Source organism: Portunus trituberculatus, chromosome 16 (assembly GCF_017591435.1).
Source record: "Portunus trituberculatus isolate SZX2019 chromosome 16, ASM1759143v1, whole genome shotgun sequence".
In the NCBI taxonomy this organism is placed as follows: Eukaryota; Metazoa; Arthropoda; class Malacostraca; order Decapoda; family Portunidae; genus Portunus; species Portunus trituberculatus.
Genome location: NC_059270.1, coordinates 11,710,445 through 11,730,444, shown reverse-complemented (window position 1 = coordinate 11,730,444; position 20,000 = coordinate 11,710,445). Strand labels below are relative to the sequence as shown.

At 41.1% G+C, this 20,000-nt stretch overlaps 1 protein-coding gene across 1 annotated transcript in view; it reads right to left on the bottom strand.

The window, feature by feature from the left end:
• Positions 1-20,000, bottom strand: part of LOC123504395 — a 76,696-nt gene that overhangs the window by 52,266 nt on the left and 4,430 nt on the right. The window contains exon 2 of the mRNA XM_045254855.1: positions 18,534-18,642. Coding sequence (XP_045110790.1) covers positions 18,534-18,639 — 106 coding nt within the window. The 5' untranslated portion in view covers positions 18,640-18,642. The remainder of the gene's footprint in view (positions 1-18,533; positions 18,643-20,000) is intronic.

The window sequence follows — 20,000 nt, the reverse complement described above, 5'->3', positions numbered from 1 at the left end:
CTCTAAAGCCTTTGGAATTACTATTGATTAGAATATGAATCGTTTAAAAATTGAGATAGGTCTTGGTAAAATTTAAGTGTTGGTAAAATAATACAGGCAATTAAAAGGATGGCCATTGTTTTTTTATTTCAACCTTTCTTTCCTTCTTTCCAGTTTATCTTTCTCATTTTCGTTCTTTTTCTTATTTATTCTATCTATTAATTCAACTTTCCATTCCTTTTATTGCTTTTATCTTAATCTATTCTTATTCTTATTTATTTTGCCTTTTCATAGAGCGACAAAAGGAACGCTCCGTCACATGCAGTGCTAGAAAAAAATACCCATTCTCTTTTTCCTGGACCCGAGAGTGACGTCAACATGTGATAATGGTAAGTAAGCACCTCGCATATAGATTCACTTTCTAAAGGGACGATACTAGGAAAGATTTTTAAGCACGGGTCAAGCTGATAACCGCGGCAGGGAGGCAGAGAAGCACAGACCACCCGCCTCTCCAGGTCAAAAGAAAAAGTGTGCAAGAAAAGGAAGAACGAAAAGCGCACATCCTTACGTTTTTACTTTTCTTTTTTTATATTAAGATTTACTGCATTTGTTTTTTCTGTGTGTGTGTGTGTGTGTGTGTGTGTGTGTGTGTGTGTGTGTGTGTGTGTGTGTGTGTGTGTGTGTGTGTGTGTGTGTGTGTGTGTGTGTGTGTGTGTGTGTGTGTGTGTGTGTGTGCAGAAATTAAACAAGAATGGACTGAGAAAGATATGAAATTAACAAAGAGAAAGTTACTAAAAACAAAGAGAAGAAAGTGGCAAGAGGACGAGAGAGAGAGAGAGAGAGAGAGAGAGAGAGAGAGAGAGAGAGAGAGAGAGAGAGAGAGAGAGAGAGAGAGAGAGAGAGAGAGAGAGAGAGAGAGAGAGAGACCAAGACAGACAACAATTAAGAAAAAATTAATTAAAATATCTACCAAAGAAAAATACATAGAGAAAAAAAAATAGGAGAACGACAAACACACACACAAAAAAAAAAAAAATAAACAAATAAAAATAAATAGATGAAATAGAATAAAAATAACTAAATAAATAAATAAAAAAGAAAAGAAAAGAAAATCCACAGTAAAGAAAACTTAAGAAAACATCAGTAGCACGTGTTCCAGTTACCTACTGAATACCGTCGACCTGGTGGTGTCAAGGAACTGAAAGCTGCGAGTGAGAAGAGAAGGCGAGTTTGTGGGTGATAGTGTGGGGGCTTCCCGTATCTCTCTCTCTCTCTCTCTCTCTCTCTCTCTCTCTCTCTCTCTCTCTCTCTCTCTCTCTCTCTCTCTCTCTCTCTCTCTCGCTCGCTCGCTTGCTCGCTCGCTTTAACACTTTCTCCCTCGGGATTCACTCTAGGAAGGGGGAGAAACGAATGCAAGACACACACACACACACACACACACACACACACACACACACACACACACACACAGCACGTCATAGCTATAACTGTTCCGCGTTAAGACACATGCTTCTCGCGCCCTTGACGTCTTTAGAACAGCCGTGGTATGGCAGGAAGGCGATGACGCAATCAGGCGCAGAAGTATCAGGAGCTGGAGCAGCGGCGCGCGAGAGGCAAGGCTAAGGAAAGGAACAATCTGGCGCAAGTGACAGGGAAGGGTGGAAAAATGATGGTAATGAATGATGGATGGATGGGTGGAAGGATGATAGCAGACGTCTCATGAATGGGTGTGGTGAATGGTGGTATGTGGTAGTGGTGGTGGTGGTGGTGGTAGTGGTGGTGGTGTTGCGGCCTTGGAGTCACAGAGCTGCCGCCGTGGAAGCTGGAAATAAAAACGTAAGACAGCCTTTCCGCATTCAGCTTGCAGCCCTTACGAGACCACGAAAAAGTTACCTTGCTCCTCCTCCTCCTCTTTTTCTCTTTATTCCTCCTTCTCTTCATCTTCCTTATTAATGACTTCTTCATCTCCTTAGCCTCGCTCTTCATCTCCTTCTCCTCCTCCTGATCCTTTTCTTTAATCAGCTCATTCTTTTTATTCTCTTCCTCCTCCTCTTTATCGTTACGCACACGCACACGCACACGCACAAACTTTTATATAACTGAGAGAGAGAGAGAGAGAGAGAGAGAGAGAGAGAGAGAGAGAGAGAGAGAGAGAGAGAGAGAGAGAGAGAGAGAGAGAGAGAGAGAGAGAGAGAGAGAGAGAGAGAGAGAGAGAGAGAGAGACAACGACGACAATGATGATGATTCAATAAGACAAAAAATAGGAAAAAAAAACGAGAAGAAACCGAGAAGAAAAAAAAGAAGAAGAAGAAGAAGAAGAAGAAGAAGAGGAGGAGGAGGAGGAGGAAGAGGAGGAGGAGGAGCAGGAGGAGGAAGAAGTGTGGATGCAAGTATGTGCGTGAGAACCTTAGGCAGGTCGGGGACTCCCCAACTCACATCTCTCTTCCTTATTAGCTCGCCACCACCACGCCCTGCCTCCCCAATACAACCTCCCCCACCCCCCTCCACTCCTACGCCCTCCAACTCCTCCCCACGCACAACCAACATGCAATATCAACCTATCTCTTCACTCCATCCACATTTATTTCCTTCTCCATATATACTCCACATTACCCACTATATTTATCCACTTACAGCCCAGCCTCCCATCTAGTCATCCACGCTTGTATATGAAGCCTACCCACTCTAGTCTTTCCACACTTTCCTGCTTCCACCTACACGTACTCACCCTCAAGTCTCCACCTCGTATATTCGTCTTCCTTATCCTCTATCTCATTCATCCTTCTCACTCAGATTATTACCTAGTACTTAAGCCTCTCCCTCATCACTACCGCTGAGCATTACCTTACCTTCGTTTTTGCCTGCCACACACACACACACACACACACACACACACACACACACACACACACACACACACACGTTCAATCACTTACTCGCCCTCCTTCATCTCAATTTCCTGCAAGTTTTCCTTCTTTTCCCTCTTTTTATTTGACCTTTTACAGGATAACAATGCGCAGATGGTCGAACACACACACACTCACACACACACACACACACCCTAACTCTAATTTATCCTTCGTGTGTGTGTGTGTGTGTGTGTGTGAACAATAGGTGGTTGGGGACAAGAAGGGGGAAGGTTGGGGAGGAGGTTGGGGGAGGGGTGGACATCCTTGTGGTGGCTAGGTGAGGCAAGAAAGACGATCGAGTTGAGTGTTATCAGACAGAAGGTCGATGCGGGAGTGTTAGGCAAGTGGGTGACTAAGAATAGGGGGAAAAGGGAGCAGAGATAGACGAGAAGGGGATTGACTAGAGGCCTATAAAGGGGTGGAAGAACTGGTAAGGGGAGTGGAATAGGAGGAGGTGTATGCAAAAGGGGGGAGGGAGCAGGATAAATCATAAGATCCAGGAAGTAATATTCAAGTTTGGTGTCCCTTGTTGAAATTTGACTCACTCGCTCTGATGTTGGTTTTGTAACAAGGCTATTATTAAAATGTTTTAATTCTTACTTCCTTTCCTCTTCCTTCTTATCATTGTTCTCGTTCTCCTATTTCTCTATTTTTTCATCTCTCTCTCCATCTCTCAATCTCTTAATTTTCTCGTTTATTCACTAAGTTATATTTCTCTCTTTTCTCAATCATCTCTTCTTCGTTTATCGTTTCCCTTCCTCCATTTCAGTCTTCATCTAAACATCCCTTTTCCTTCATTCTTGTTTGATTTTCCCCTCCACCCCTAGCCTTCCACCCTCCGTCTCTCCCTCCCCTTCCTCCTCTTTTTTTTCCTTCTTCCCTTCTTGTTTACTCTTCACTTTTTTACCTTTGTTTGCCAGTGCCCTTCATTTCTCCTTCCTCCCTGTATCCCCTCTCTTCATTCCTCCCTCCCTCACTCACTCACTCACTCACTCAACTTCTTCCCCTCTCTTCTTCTAATCACTCACTCCCTATCAACTCCTACTCTTCACTCCATTTTTTGCTCCCATAATCCCTTGATCCTTTCAACATTTCATGGCTACTTCGATATGTTAGCTTTTACGTGTTTTTTTTTTTTTTTTCAATCTTGTCCTCTTCTTCCTTCGTCACCTTCGCCACCTCCTCACTATTTTTTCTTCCTCCTTCTTCTCTCTGCCTCTCAGAATTCCATGCCTACTTCAATATATCCACCTTTTTTTATCACTCTCCTGTTGTCTATCCTCTTCTCTTCCTCCTTTCTTTCTTTATTTACTTCAATTTCTTCAGGATTTTATGGCTACTTCAAGATGGTAACTATTTTTTCATATTTTTTTACATTCCCTCCTGTCCTCTCTCCTTTCCTCTTCCTCCTCTTCTTTCATTGTCACCTTTTATTCTTCCTCAGTCCCGTCTCCCCTTACTACTCCTTCCTCCCTGCCTCCCTAAACTTGGTGGCCGCCACGATCAAGGTGGTCTGACTCAGGGCCAAATGGGGCGGACCCGGAGAGCTTAGTTAGGGTGGTATTACTAGATATACCACCACCACCACCACCACCACCTCTGAACTTCCTCACTGTCACCTTCATAAACTAACGCCATGTCCTTTTTTCGGTGTTTTTTTCTAGATTCTTTAGTAAAATTCTTCGCGATACAGTTGATAGTACAGTTGCCTTTGTTATATCCAAGGTGTTACTGGTCTGAAATTGGCCTTATTTGTTCTACAGTCACTATGAAAGATAATAAAATGATACTTGTTTTAAACCTCACCCCCCCCCCACACCCAGTCAAGGATGAAAGCAGAACAATTATCTAATTAAATTTGTTTGTAAATATGACGACACTGGTTCGCATTTTGAAACCTTGTTGTCTCATTAGAAATATTTTGTTTTCAAGGGCCACAGAGGTGATTACGTTTTCATGGGTATTTTTCCTCATTAATGAACCAGAGAGGATTGTCCAAAGTAAAGGCAAGTTTAGTTTGGAGATGTGCCGATATTTTTTTCTCGAAACAATTCAAGTCATAAGAAAAGAAAAAATAGAAACGATCATAGAGTCCCAGAGTTGAATAGTGAAAGGGATTAAAAGAGAGAATGGTTAGCTCTTGTGTTAGGAAGGATGAAAGAAAAAAAATAGGTATGGGTTTCCAGAGTATACCAGGGAAATAGATAAGAGAGTAACGGTACACTTGTTAGCTCTTTTGTTAGATGGGGAAAAGGAGAAACAGACTGTGCTTTTCAGAGTTTACCAGTGAAATGGATGAAAGAGGAAAGGTACTGGTTAACTCTTGCATTAATGAGGTGGACAGCATACGGAATACTAATTTGTTGTTTGAAATTTCACGTAAGAATCTACTGCTGCTACTACCACTACTACTACTACTACTACTACTATTACTATTATCATTTCTACTACAACAACTACTACTACCACTAATAATATACTAATACTACTACCTCTACCACTACTACTACTACTACAACTACTAGTACTACCATCACTTCTATTTATATCCCTCCCCTTACCCATTTCACTATCCATGTTACCACTGTACTATCATTCTTATAACCCTACCGCACCGTTTCTCTCCACCACTACCACCCACCGCCACCAGCACCCACCATTCTATTTGAACCATCCCTCCGGCGTCCCCACTCTCGATAAGAATGGGAGGCAAAAACAACAAAGGTTCGCGTCGTAAGAAAAGTTAACTGATGCCTGAAGTTGCTGAGTAGTGGTGGTGGTGGTGGTGGTGGTGGTGGTGGTGGTGGTGATGTTTGTTCTTATTTGTACTGTTGATCATGATAATAGAAATCCTGGTGAGCGTGTGTGTGTGTGTGTGTGTGTGTGTGTGTGTGTGTGTGTGTGTGTGTGTGTGTGTGTGTGTGTGTGTGTGTGTGTGTGTGTGTGTGTGTGTGTGAGAGAGAGAGAGAGAGAGAGAGAGAGAGAGAGAGAGAGAGAGAGAGAGAGAGAGAGAGAGAGAGAGAGAGAGAGAGAGAGAGAGAGAGAGAGAGAGAGAGAAATAATAACAAGAAACATGAGACAAAGAAATATAGAGGTAGGGAGATAACACTTATTTCACGTCACTGAGTAATGTGCCCACCACGCTCAGGTAACACACAGGTAAGCCAGTCATTAGAACCACCTCCCGTAAATCAACCTCCCACACCATCACCACCATCACCACCACCACCACCACCACCACCACCACTACCAGTAATACATGAAAGGTGACACGCAATAAATCTAATTACATAACAATGAAACACTAAATCAAAAAGGTTAATGACGCTGCGAGGGAATTATTAATGTATGATATCAATAATGAGAAAGAATAGGTAATATGAATCTTTCTTCGTCTATTTCTTTATTCATTTTTCCTTCTTTTCTTTTTTTTCTGCTTTTCTTCTTTATGCAACAGTAGGAAAAATATGCATATGAGAATGTAACTTTCTTTGTGTGTGTGTGTGTGTGTGTGTGTGTGTGTGTGTGTGTGTGTGTGTGTGTGTGTAGCAAGGTAGGTGGATAGGCAAGTACATGGATGGTAAGATGGATAAGCAGGTACAGAGGATTTGAGGTGGATAAGCTGACCAGGTAAAAAGTAGTTGTTTCGATAAGTAGGTAGAACGAACTCTAATTTAATCAAGTAAAGAGGTGGTTAGGTAGAAAATTAAGTACAGAAACAATTAAACAGGTAGAGGAGAAATGAAATCTGCGAATAAATACAAGAGAATGACTAACCAGGTAGAGAAATAATTAGTTAAGTAAGCAGGTAGACTTTAAATGCAAATAATGTAAATGACGAAGTTTGGAGAAAGAAAAAGTGACATTGGGATTTCTAGCTAGTGGCGGTGGTGGTGTAAAGGTGGTGATGGTGAAATGGTGTTGATTTAGTGATGTAAGTTGTGGTGGTATGCATGCGGTGATGGAAGTGGAAGTGGTAGTGGTGGTGGTAGTGGTGGTGGTGGTGGTGAAATGGTGTTGATTCAGTGATGTAAGTTGTGATGGTATGCATGCGGTGATGGAAGTGGTAGTGGTGGTGGTAGTGGTGGTGGTGGTAGTGGTGAAAATAGTGGCCCGTGTTTCCAAGCGGATGCTCTAAGGGGGAGGTAGAGGAGGAGAAGGTGGAGGTGATGGAGGCGGAGGAGAGGGAGCGGCGGCGTCGGTGTTGATCTGGATGACTTGACCAAGGGAGGGGCGAGGCGAGGCAAGGCGAGGGGCGTGCATGGGACGGTGTGACCTTGGAGGAGGGACAGGGGAGTGGACACAAGGGTAGGTGGAGGAGATTATACGCAGGGAGGATAAAGTTGCGCCGTAGGTCATAAGGAACACACTCGCAGTAAAGAGATGCAGGGGGATCGAGAGGAACCACTATAGAAGTCTACGATGTACTAGGGACGTGTATTCACTCTCATCCTGCGTTTCAGTGTAAAGATTGAAACAGCCTTGGGAACTAAAAGGAACCCGCCCGCAAAAAAACGAGTCATAAACCCCTACTAGTGTCTACATTGCCTTGTTAACCCTTACGAGGCTATTTGCGTAAGCTACAGTTAAGAACAAAAAGGTAAAGGGTAATGAAGAAAAAGAAGTTGATTAATGAGAGCATGCATCTATTCTTGCATAACTCTTTCCTCCTACCAGTGAACAATTAAGAGATCAAAGTCTGAGGCTGAGGAGGAGGAGAAGGAAGAGGAGGAGGAAGAGGAAGAAGAAGAAGAAGAAGAAGAAGAAGAAGAAGAAGAAGAAGAAGAAGAAGAAGAAGAAGAAGAAGAAGAAGAAGAAGAAGAAGAAGAAGAAGAAGAAGAAGATGGATGGATGGAGGAGAAGAAGAAGAAGAAGAAGAAGAAGAAGAAGAAGAAGAAGAAGAAGAAGAAGAAGAAGAAGAAGAAGAAGAAGAAGAAGAAGAAGAAGAAGAAGAAGAAGAAGAAGAAGAAGAAGAAGAAGAAGAAGAAGAAGAAGAAGAAGAAGGAGGAGGAGGAGGAGGAGGAGGAGGAGGAGGAGGAGGAGGAGGAGGAGGAGGAGGAGGAGGAGGAGGAGGAGGAGGAGGAGGAGGAGGAGGAGGAGGACAAGAACGAAAAATAGGAAAATAAGAAAAAGAAGAAAAGATGAACGACGAGGACAAGAACGAGGAGAACAAGAACAAGACAGAAAATGCGAGGATAGGAAAGAGGGCGAGGAAATAACGGAGACCCAGTAACCGATAGTCCTCAAATCCAAAACCTTACAAGACATAACAACTGAACCGAGCCATCAGACCAGTGGGATCAGCCTTGAGGAAGTAGAACAGTACACCTGCCAACGTAATAGACACCCACGTGAGGGAGAGAGAAAGACACAGAGACAGACCCACCTACACCTTCTCACCATCTCACCTTCACCTGCCATTCCACCTTAACTAGACTGATAAAAAGAATGTACTCCTATCCGTTTTCTTCTCTTCCTCTCCGTGTCCACCTCCTGCCTCTATATTCACACGCCTCACCCCGGGCAGCCCAACCACGCCCCGGCCCAGGCGTAAACCAGGCCCGGCAGCCAAGGACAGGTAGAGAGAGGGGCAGTCACGTGGATCTGGTCTGAACGATACTTCCTTGTTGGTTAGCGTTAAAGAAAGGGTTGTGGTGGTGGTGGTGGTGGTGGTGGTGGGATGAGTTGGTTAATTCTATATCAGTGGTGGTGGTGGTGGTGTTATTACTACTGCCACTATCATTAAAGCGATGGTGGTGGTGATGATGATATTATTACTACTGCTGTTACTATTATTATTATACTACTACCACTACTATTGTTACTACTACTCCTATTACAACAACTACTACTACTACTACCACTGCTACTATTTCTGCTACTACTACTATTGCTACTGCTACTACTATTATTACTACTTTTACTACTACTACTACTACTACTACTACTACTACTACTACTACTACTACTACTACTACTACTACTACTACTACTGCTGTTGCTAATGCTAATACTACTGCTGCTGCTGCTGCTGCTGCTGCTGTTGTTATTACTACTACTACTACTACTACTACTACTACTACTACTACTACTACTACTACTACTACTACTACTACTAGTGTAACAATAAGAAAAATATTGCAATCGGTATTCTGAACACACACACACACACACACACCTCTAATGGTACGGTAAGTGTATTCCCTAGCTCGTAAGAATGAGTATGCGAGTATGTAGTACAGTATATGTATATATATATGTATGTATGTATGTATGTATGCATCATATTCTCAGAAACATCATGTAGGCAATAACATGAAAACAACCTAAATGATCGCACGTAACAGATATGATATTCACAACACATTTCCTACTTTATCCTTTATTTGTAACACAGTGGCATCATTAGAGCTATCGCCACCAGGACAACAAGCCTTTAAAGGCACGCTGAGGTCGTTCGTCAGAACAGCTACTTATAAATACTGTCAGCCGCGCAGTGGTGGTGGTGGTGGTGATGGCGATGGTGGTAATGTATCATCTCAGTGTCAGGCTCGCAGTCTTAAACAATCTAGATTATCTTACATTTTTTCTTTCATAGACCACGGTGATGTCTAGTCGAGTTTGCATGGAAGGTTTTCTTATGAATGCTTCAGAAACACTGGTAAATTAACACCTGAACCTCGAAAGCTCTTTTGTAAGCCCTGATAACTGCCTGTAATGTCTGTGAAACATGGAGATAACAAGACGAAATGTTTGCCGATATGGATCTTAGTGTCACATGCATCACAACAACACAGGATGACATGTCTGGCTCCAGTCTTATACTCCCAACACGCTTCGTGGCAAACATTCAGTATTATAAGTAAATACAGAGTGATAATTCTCATGTGTGTGTGTTGTGATGTAATCCTAACTCTGCACTTCTGTCAAGCGTTATCATGTGGTTCTGATAAGGATGCGGGAAAGCGTCACACTCTTACATACACAAACACCGTCAATATGCCACTTTTCTGCGATTCTTGGTGCCCTTCTTTGATAGATTTTTAATGATGTGACGTACATGCATCACAGCTTTCTTTGTTCCGTCTTGGTTAATGAGTGGTGCACAAATTCGCCAGAACTTTACTACTGTTTTTTTTTTTTTCATGATTAGTGTATTTTTGCTTCAATAGATTTTTTTTTTTATCATGTGATGTACAAATAGTACTGAGTCTTGAAATCTTCCTCCTAAAACAGTTCAAAAGAATTATATATGTATATATATATATATATATATATATATATATATATATATATATATATATATATATATATATATATATATATATATATATATATATATATATATATATATATGTGTGTGTGTGTGTGTGTGTGTGTGTGTGTGCATTGTCCTAATTTTACAGTACATCTATATAAACAAAAAGATAAAGTTTTTTCTAATGACGTATTTTCTTCTTACGTCACATTGTTGCTCTAATCTTTCATTAAATCATTCAATGTTACAAGAATATGCCCAAAACAGGTTTTTTTTTCTGTAATGACGTTATTTCCTTGTTTTGTAATCCCGCATATAATATAAGGTTACGCAAAGCAAACACACAAGTGATGCTTTATTTCTTATATTGTTTCCTATTGTATGAAAGTCTACAGCCTTTCATTCTGAAATGTGTCACTTTCTCATATCAAATACATTTAGCAGACTCTATCAAAAGATGTTGGGCTTTTCAAGGATATTTCCATGATTCTGATGATACATGTACTGTACAAGAATTCTACACTGTCACTTACGAGAACACTAACAATGGTCATTCAGGCCCTTGAAAAACAGACCACGTTTGGTTAAGTTAGGTTACGTTAGGTTAGGATTGGTTGAGCTGGGTTAAGTAAAGTGGAACTACCTTAAGATAGGTTACATTTCATCAGGTTGGGCGTTAGCTCCAGCAAGTATTGTGCTTAAGGTGAGAAGCTACGCACCCATGAACTCTCACGTCGCCTCCGCTGGACAATGGGGTATAGAGGGAGAGTTTTTCACTATTGCTTGCACGTATGTTATCTTATTTGTCCACTAATCTATTTGTTTATTCATTTCTTCAGTTAGTTATTTGATTTGCTTTATCAATTTGTTTTCACACGATCATTCAATATCCCATAGAGAGAGAGAGAGAGAGAGAGAGAGAGAGAGAGAGAGAGAGAGAGAGAGAGAGAGAGAGAGAAAGACAGGGGAATCTACTGTATGTTTGTCTCGAGTTAAAATTTTCCTAATATTTTTTGGGCACCTGTACGTCGTAGACAAGACAATGCTACTCTTCTTCCAATCGGCAAATAAAAAGAAGAAGAATAATCACAATTTCTCTGGATAGGAATTAAATACCCTGAGATGGCTTAAGCTTTCTTATATGCACTTTTAAATCTATTTCATATATAGGACATTTCCACACTCGCTTTTTCATCACTTTATGAAAGTATCTGGCTGGGATATCATTTGTAGACATGAATAATTAAGGAAAAGAAACTACATGGGGAATACAAGGAGGAGGAGGAGGAGGAGGAGGAGGAGGAGGAGGAGGAGGAGGAGGAGGAGGAGGAGGAGGAGGACGGAGAAAGAGAGGTAAATGTCGCCACGAGGAGTTTCTCTAATAGGAAAATAATCAAATGCTCGACAGATTGCAGTTACGTGCGAGGTAAAAGAGAGTAAGAGAGTGACATGACAATAATTACAGGAAGGGAGGTTGCCAAGAGCAGAGTTAACAACCTCCTTCACACACACTTGTTCACATTGAGTCTATATTTTGACTCATAATGCACCCGTACTTTTTAAAGGGCTTGGGTTTCTATAAGAGCTGTTATTAAAGGTCACGGTGAGGATCATTCGAGTTATCATTAATTTTTCTTTCTACTGATCAAGTAAACGGCTGCGTTAAATTACAAATATAATAATAAGAATAAACTTAAAACTTTAACTAGATCCTTTTAAAATCAGTGAAGGTTCGAGAATGAGATGTATTAAGACTACTACTACTACTACTACTACTACTACTACCACTATTACTATACCTTATATAAGAGGCGTTCTGGCCAAAGGTTAAAAAAGACACAAAGAAAATGTGAAAAAGGCTAACTCCAATAGAGAGTTATGAAAGATTATCTAAAACTACTCCTAGTCTCCTACCCTTACTACTACTACTACTACTACTACTACTACTACTACTACTACTACTACCACCACCACCACCACCACGACAAGATGACATTTCCTATTTCCTCTCACAGCAGCTGCTTTTATTTTCTTCGCATTTTCCTTTACGTTCTTATGCTCACAGATGGGGAATAGGTCAGCATCATCACCATCATCAGCAGCAGCAACGGTAGCAACGGTAACAAGAACAAGAGCACGAGTGGCTAAGAGCGTGGGAGCGATGACTAGGAGAGACCAGGGACTACCGTGGGAGCGTGGGAGCATTCAACTGAACATATGCCCAATAAAGACAAGGTTTCGTTAAAGGTATTTCCATCGGCGAGTGAGCGAGTAAGTGCCCTTGTTAACCCGGATTTAGACAGGTAACACGATGAGGTACAGGAGGAGGAGGAGGAGGAGGGTGAGAGAGAGAGAGAGAGAGAGAGAGAGAGAGAGAGAGAGAGAGAGAGAGAGAGAGAGAGAGAGAGAGAGAGAGAGAGATAAAGGCGGGGTGAGAAAAAGGGAACAATAGAGACAAATGTTATTGATTAGAGGGATGAGAAAAAAAATAACAACAACTTGGTATCTTGGTAAATTGTTGTTCGTTGAGAGAGAGAGAGAGAGAGAGAGAGAGAGAGAGAGAGAGAGAGAGAGAGAGAGAGAAAGCTGCAAAAGGCCGCCAGGCTTACACGTGGCAGTCCCTGTATGAGCAAAGCTACCTAATTCCATCTATCATTCCATAAATTAATCTAATCTTCTTTTAAAGCTCTCTATTGACAGAGAGAGAGAGAGAGAGAGAGAGAGAGAGAGAGAGAGAGAGAGAACATTCACTAATTTAATCCGACAGGACGAGAGAACAATAGACTGTAGCACGAGTATAACTGAACACACACACACACACACACACACACACACACACACTGCTTCTGTGGTCTTTAATGGCGCAACCCTGTGGCATTTGCAGCTCATGGTCCACGCAAGGCAAGGCAGTGTGTAAGGCTGCAACACAAAGGGACCCTCGACTACGTTACGCTGAAAAACTCTCGTTATCACATCCACATTGTAACAGTGATCGTCTCCGGTAGTGTCAGGGTGGTGGTGGTGGTGGTGGTAGCGTATACGTGCCCTTGATGGTGGCACAGACTAGAGGTAGCGAAACCAGAGAGAGAGAGAGAGAGAGAGATGGCGGAGAGTACGAGGGATTTATGGTTTAGGTGTGCGGTTAGTATTTGATGAGCCGTGATAATAACTGGTATTAGATGGAAGAAAGTGATTGGATGGGCGATTGGTGATTGGGTTATGATTTGCTACCTGTCTACACACACACACACACACACACACACACACACACACACACACACACACAGGTAGGTAAAGAGATAGATTGAGAGATATTAATAGACAGATAGACGAACTGACAGATAAACATATGGATAAATGGATAAATACACATACTTCCTTGACCACAAACATGCATATCAATTACATAAATAAAACCACAAAGAGACCTAAGCATGAATACGGTGACAAATCAAACCACTATAAAACAGGGAAGGATTAAAAAAAAATAGTCAAAATGAAATCAAACATATCGGCTACTTAAGACAGCCAGGTAAAAGATCGTGAGACAGAACATTCACGGGAGAGGAGAGAGAAAACCTGAGCAAAATAAAGGAATTGAGGTAAACTTAAAAAAAGAAACGATGTCCATAATCTTAACACCTAAAAAGGAAAAAAAACTAGCAAATAATACAGTAAGGTCCGTTCATTCGTTCATTCGTTCACACACACACACACACACACACACACACACACACACACACACACACACACTTCCGTAGTAGGTGAGACGACTTACTGGGTAGTTGTGAAGGGCATCGTTCTGATCACAATAATATTTCTGAGGTCTTTCTTTCCTTCCTTCTTCTCCTTCTTATTCTTATTATTATTCTTATTATTATCATTATTATAGTCATTTTCTTTTCCTCCATTTCTTTTTCCTCTTCCTTCATTTGTTTGCCATTTCCTCTTTGCCTTTTCTCTTCATTATCCTTCTTCATTTTTTTCTTCCTTATATCCTCTTCTTTCATCTCTTTTTATTATTCTTTGTTCTTGCTCCATGATTTCCCTTCCTTCTCCTTGTCTCTCTTTCTCTTCACCTTGCTTCATTCTTTTCTCCCTCCTCCCTCTTTTCATCTTGTTTTTTTCTCATCGTTTCTCCAACCTCCTCCTCCTCCTCCTCCTCCTTCTCCTCCTCCTCCTCCTCTTCTTCTTCCTTCTCTTTTTCTTCCTTTTCCTCTTCTTCTTCCTTCTCCTCCTCCTCCTCTTCTTCCTCTTCCTTCTCCTCCTCCTCTTCCTCTTCTTCCTTCTCCTCCTCTTCCTCTTCTTCCCAGACTTTTCTCTCATCCATATTTTTTTTTCTTCCCCCTCTCTCGTCGTCTTCTTCATTGGTTTGATTCGATTTCATCCACTTCCTCCTCTTTTGTTCTCTCATTTGCCTATTTTTTTTTTCTTTCCTTTCCTTCTTCATCACTAAAAATTTTCCTTCTTTCAGTCCTTCATTTTTCTTCTCAGTATCCTTTTATTTCAATAATTTCCTTTTATAGAGTTATTTTCCTATTTGCCTTCGCTTTCCGTCTCCGCCCTTCACTCTTTCTCTGAATTATCTTCTGTAATGTAATGATTTGTGTACGAGAAACGTGTGTCATTCTCTTATGAAAGGTATGGTAGTATTGGTTATATAAGTCTATTGGTTATATAAGTCTACTGTATGTTATTAGTGTTCTTGTGCCGTCTTGATTAATGTGGGCCAGTTTCAATGTCAATGGCCCCAAATATATGGAACTTATTACTGCAAGGGATGATGTGACGAATGGGAGACTGAGAACAAGGGAGGGAAGGATAATATTGATGATAAAAAGATATTCCTCATACAAGATGAAACTTCAGAAAACAGCCTTAGCGAAGAATTCATGGAAAGGAAAATATATGATGTTAGTGTGTACATTATCTTCACTGTCACACACTCACATCTCTTCCATACTTCTAACACGTCCCTCGATCTTCCTATTGTACTTCTTTTCCTATAGTCACCTTTCTCTCGCCGGCTTCTTCGATCCGGTTCAATATATTTTTTTCTATCTCTCTCATTCTCTAACTTTTTTTTTTTCTGCCAAAGGAGACCTGCGTATTTTCCCGGGTTTGTCCCTCTGTACACCCTTCTTTTTCCTATCTCTCGCTTTCTTCTATGCATTTACACTTCATCCAACGTCTTAGGTATTTCCCTATCTCTTCCTTTTTCCTCTCTTTCATTTGTTCTCATTTTCTGTATATATAATTTTGTGTTTCTTTTTTTTTTTTTTCTTCTTCTTTAGTCTTTCTTTCGTATTGGGTTATTTTCTACCACTCGATAACAATGTTTTTCTCTTCCTTTTATTTATATTCCTGTCCATATTGTCTGTCACACGAAATTCTTGCCTTTTTCTCTCTCTCTCTCTCTCTCTCTCTCTCTCTCTCTCTCTCTCTCTCTCTCTCTCTCTCTCTCTCTCTCTCTCTCTCTCTCTCTCTCTCTCTCTCCGCAGTGACATTAAAGCAAAGCAAGAACCTCTACTCTGCAGGGCCCAGCAGTCAAGGCCTCGTCCAAAGAGCACAAGAGAAGCGGGTAAGTGATGAAGGCTCGTGGATTGACGCAAAAACAGACCAACACGGGAGACGACAGGATAGAAAACGGGAGTGTATGAGATGAAGAGAGGCACGCTTGCTATTCTTTTTAGAGGAGTTTGATGGTAGTTACATTTAGTCCCTTTAATACTGGAACACATTTTTACCTTGAGATTTGTGTACGATTAGACTATTTTATTGACATTAGGAAGGGTCTATGGAGGTCAGACTATTAATGGCCACAGTCTTCACTATTTTAATCCCCACATAAATTTCTGAAGCTGTATAAAATCACCAAATAGTAAGCAGAATGAATATGGCAATGCATCGTCGTTCTGAAGGGGTTAGGAAAGAGGAGAAGAAGAAGGGGTCAGTAATAGCTATTGTTTTTACGGACCCTCAGTGGTACGTAAGTTAGAGACAGAAAAAAAATAAGAAATAAAGAAATCAAGGAAAGTAAAAGAAAAGGAGAACATTTTTGGATACTGTGTAGATTGAATTTCGTGTTTCTTTGTCTCTTTCTCGAGATAGATGTTTTAATTCTTTTTTTTTTTAATGAGATTTACTGATTTATACGTTTAGAAGAAAAAAAATTAGGAAAATTAAGAAAAAAACGGAATACTGCATGAAGTGAATTTCGTTTCATCTCTCTCTCTCTCTCTCTCTCTCTCTCTCTCTCTCTCTCTCTCTCTCTCTCTCTCTCTAATTTATGTATATTTGTGTGTGTGTGTGTGTGTGTGTGTGTGTGTGTGTGTGTGTGTGTGTGTGTGTGTGTGTGTTGAATCTTAATTTCACCTGTGTGTGTGTGTGTGTGTGTGTGTGTGTGTGTGTGTATACATATTGGCTCATAAGGACCATGTCATTTTCTGCAGTACCTGACCTATGTTTCTTTCATGTTCAGGGGGAGGCCGGCATGCTCCGACCTCCTTCCTTTATTGTCTACTTTTACAACAATAAAATCATCAATCAATCAGTCTCTCTCTCTCTCTCTCTCTCTCTCTCTCTCTCTCTTGCATCATGATCCCGTTGAAGTCCTCATGAGTCGAGAACAAAATGGAGACAATGTTATTATTATTCAGTTATCAGACTTGGAATGTGAGACGAAATGACAGTGACAAGTTTCTCTCTCTCTCTCTCTCTCTCTCTCTCTCTCTCTCTCTCTCTCTCTCTCTCTCTCTCTCTCGCCGTAACCAGATTTAAGGCGTAGATTCTATAAACATTTCCATTTTTTTATATCTCTCCGCGCTTCCCGTATTTGGAATTAAGGCAGTGCGGTAACTTCTATTGTCAGTTTCTTCTTTCTCTCATTTCATTCACGTTTTTTCATACTTGAGATTACGACTCGTTAACCTTTATCGTCAGTATTCTTTTTTTTTTCGTTTACCTCTTGTCTGTCTCTATTTTCTTTGCCTCTGCCTTACTCTCTCTCTCTCTCTCTCTCTCTCTCTCTCTCTCTCTCTCTCTCTCTCTCTCTCTCTCTCTTTCCATTACAACCCATATATAGAAAGCATTTAATCCTTGTATTGAATCTCAAGTTTGGAAACGGCGTGTTAACTTCACTGTTCTCTTTCCTTATGAGGCGACACTCAGAGAGCCGAGGCAGGAATCCGGTTAATAAATACTGGCATGTGCTTCTTATTTCGATCTCAGCACGACCCGGTTTTGTCCTTGAAGATTGCGTGTCTGCGTACCCGACCCGAGGATAGACCAGGCGTTACATTCCCGCAGGCAGATCACTACTACGCTTCTGTGCTTCCTTGACAATCTTATCTTACCGCCAAAGCTAAAATTGAGGACACTGTTTCGGGGACAAATTTAGAAGTACGTAACACAACCATACATACTCACAGTCATTGAAGGCAAGTATGAAAGCTCGTCTGTTTCTCCTTGACAACGAAAGTTCACTTCCATCACAAAAACTGAGGATTGTGCTTGGGGCAGGTTTAGTAATAGCGCAAGAATGTCATAAGAATGATGGAGTATTACTGTGAAAAGAACACAACACGCAGAAATCGAGTACGAAAGCGCATCAGTCTCTCCTTGGCAACTAAAATATACTCTCAATAAATACATTTTTGCAATATTATAAAACCAGTTTAAGAATTATCTAATGGCAGAAAAATTGCAAGACAGATTTTTCTTAATAGAAAACTCGCTCGAAACCGAAATTTGCTACCAAATTAGTAATGGAAAACAACGCTCACAACAAACTTAAGAATATACGCAAGAATAGTTCGAAGTAAAGGAAGACGTGTAAGACTAGCATGACATACAAAATAATCAAATCTAAATGTAACAAAGAGCTGCCGTTTCTCTTCGATTTCTAAACACGCAGTTTGGGACACTCTTAGAAATAACACATGAAAAGTCTAAGATAGAATGAAGAATTGCGAAAATGACACGACACAGAAATTGTCTGAGACTGACACAAGAACAACTTTTCGTGATCACATAACGAAAACGGTAACAAAGTTTTCACTCTTATACGTAACTGTTACCTACGAAACATGTGACACTAAGGTAACAATAAGAATTATGAAAAAACCTTGGTGTAACAAAATTCCTGAGTCTGGAGGCTGCGACGCTGCTCTCCTCACTCCGCTATTGGATACAACTAATACCTTAAACATATGAATATAGATGATAATACCTAAATAAAAACCAGGATATCATTGTTCCCATGTGTGGAGACTGCTCTATACAACTATTACCTCACAAGGCTTCGCTATCCAGTTATTAGATATAACTGCTAGCTAAGAAGCAAAATGACACAAGGGTTATACTACAAGAACAGTTTCAGTACAAACCTGCGGCCCGGGATGACGAGGACGGGAGTGGCGGAGCTGAGGGGCTACCTGAAGAGGAAGGGGAAGGCTCTGGGGAGGGGGTGGTGGCCTGCTGCTGGGGCGGCATCACCTGCAATAAAGGGACCATCACAGCTGAATAAATAAAGCACAATAAACCAGTGACGCTACGTAGTGAGTTGTGAGCCTGAAAACTGATCGGATTGTGTGTGTTTGGAACTGTTATAGCAAGTCGAATTTTTGTCATGTTATTTCCTTTGTAGTAAATCCACTCTTCTCTCTCTCTCTCTCTCTCTCTCTCTCTCTCTCTCTCTCTCTCTCTCTCTCTCTCTGCAAACCTAGTTATCAGTCATAGTATCAATACATACGAGCTAACTAGTGTGTGTGTGTGTGTGTGTGTGTGTGTGTGTGTGTGTGTGTGTGTGTGTGCAGTACTGGAAGTAGTACTAGCATCCTTACATAGCCTATGCAGTGTTCCGTTTCCTGCATTGTGGATGGGAAGTAATATTCAGTAACCCTTACCCTTTCCTGCCTCCGCCTCCGCCTCGCCCCCTCCCTTAACTCTCAGCTGCTTGGAGAGAGAGAGAGAGAGAGAGAGAGAGAGAGAGAGAGAGAGAGAGAGAGAGAGTGTGTGTGTGTGTGTGTGTGTGTTTGTGCGCGCGCTTCATCTAAGATCACCATAGTTATTGAAGATAGTTGGCAACTCCTCGTAAATAGCACGATTAACAGCGTAGTTAGCATGGAGTAATTCAACCAAACAGTCTAGTTAGGACCAACAAGCCTGATACTGCTGCTGCTTAATATCCCGGCCCTTGCACCTGTTAACCATTTCCACCACTACTTCATAATGAACAATTTTTCCGCAAACATCATCGCAGAAATATGCAAACAACAATATTAGTCGTAATGACCAACCCAACAGAAGTATTAGAAGCTATATACACGATTCTCTATTTATCACAAACGTATTGGCGTCATCTGCATTCAACATTGACTAACCTGGCATGAGGAGAGGCCAAAAAAGGTTCTCCGAGCACAGTATATACACAGACATAGTGGTGTGGTTGCTGACGCCTCGAGGAAACATTTACCGAAACAACCCGTATGCGCATGAGTCTTTGGTATAGTAATGTTCATTGCATCACTTTTTCCAACGGCTCCCATTATTTTGTGTTCTGATTGAATGCTGTACACATCTGTTGTCTGTGGTCTTGTAGATTTATTTAGCGTGTTTGTGGTTATGGTGATGTCAAAATGAGGTTCGTAAGACTATTTTCAAAGATCAGTGAAATGATTAGACGAGTCTCCATGGATCTCTCTCTCGTTGACTATACAGAATCCTTGTTAAACTATCATCAGACTCACAAAAATACTGTGACACTTTAAGTACCACGTGAAGACTAGGAAAAGCGACATATATCGAGTGACAATGAACACAAGTGGAGAAGAAAACAGTCCTTCCTACTCCCT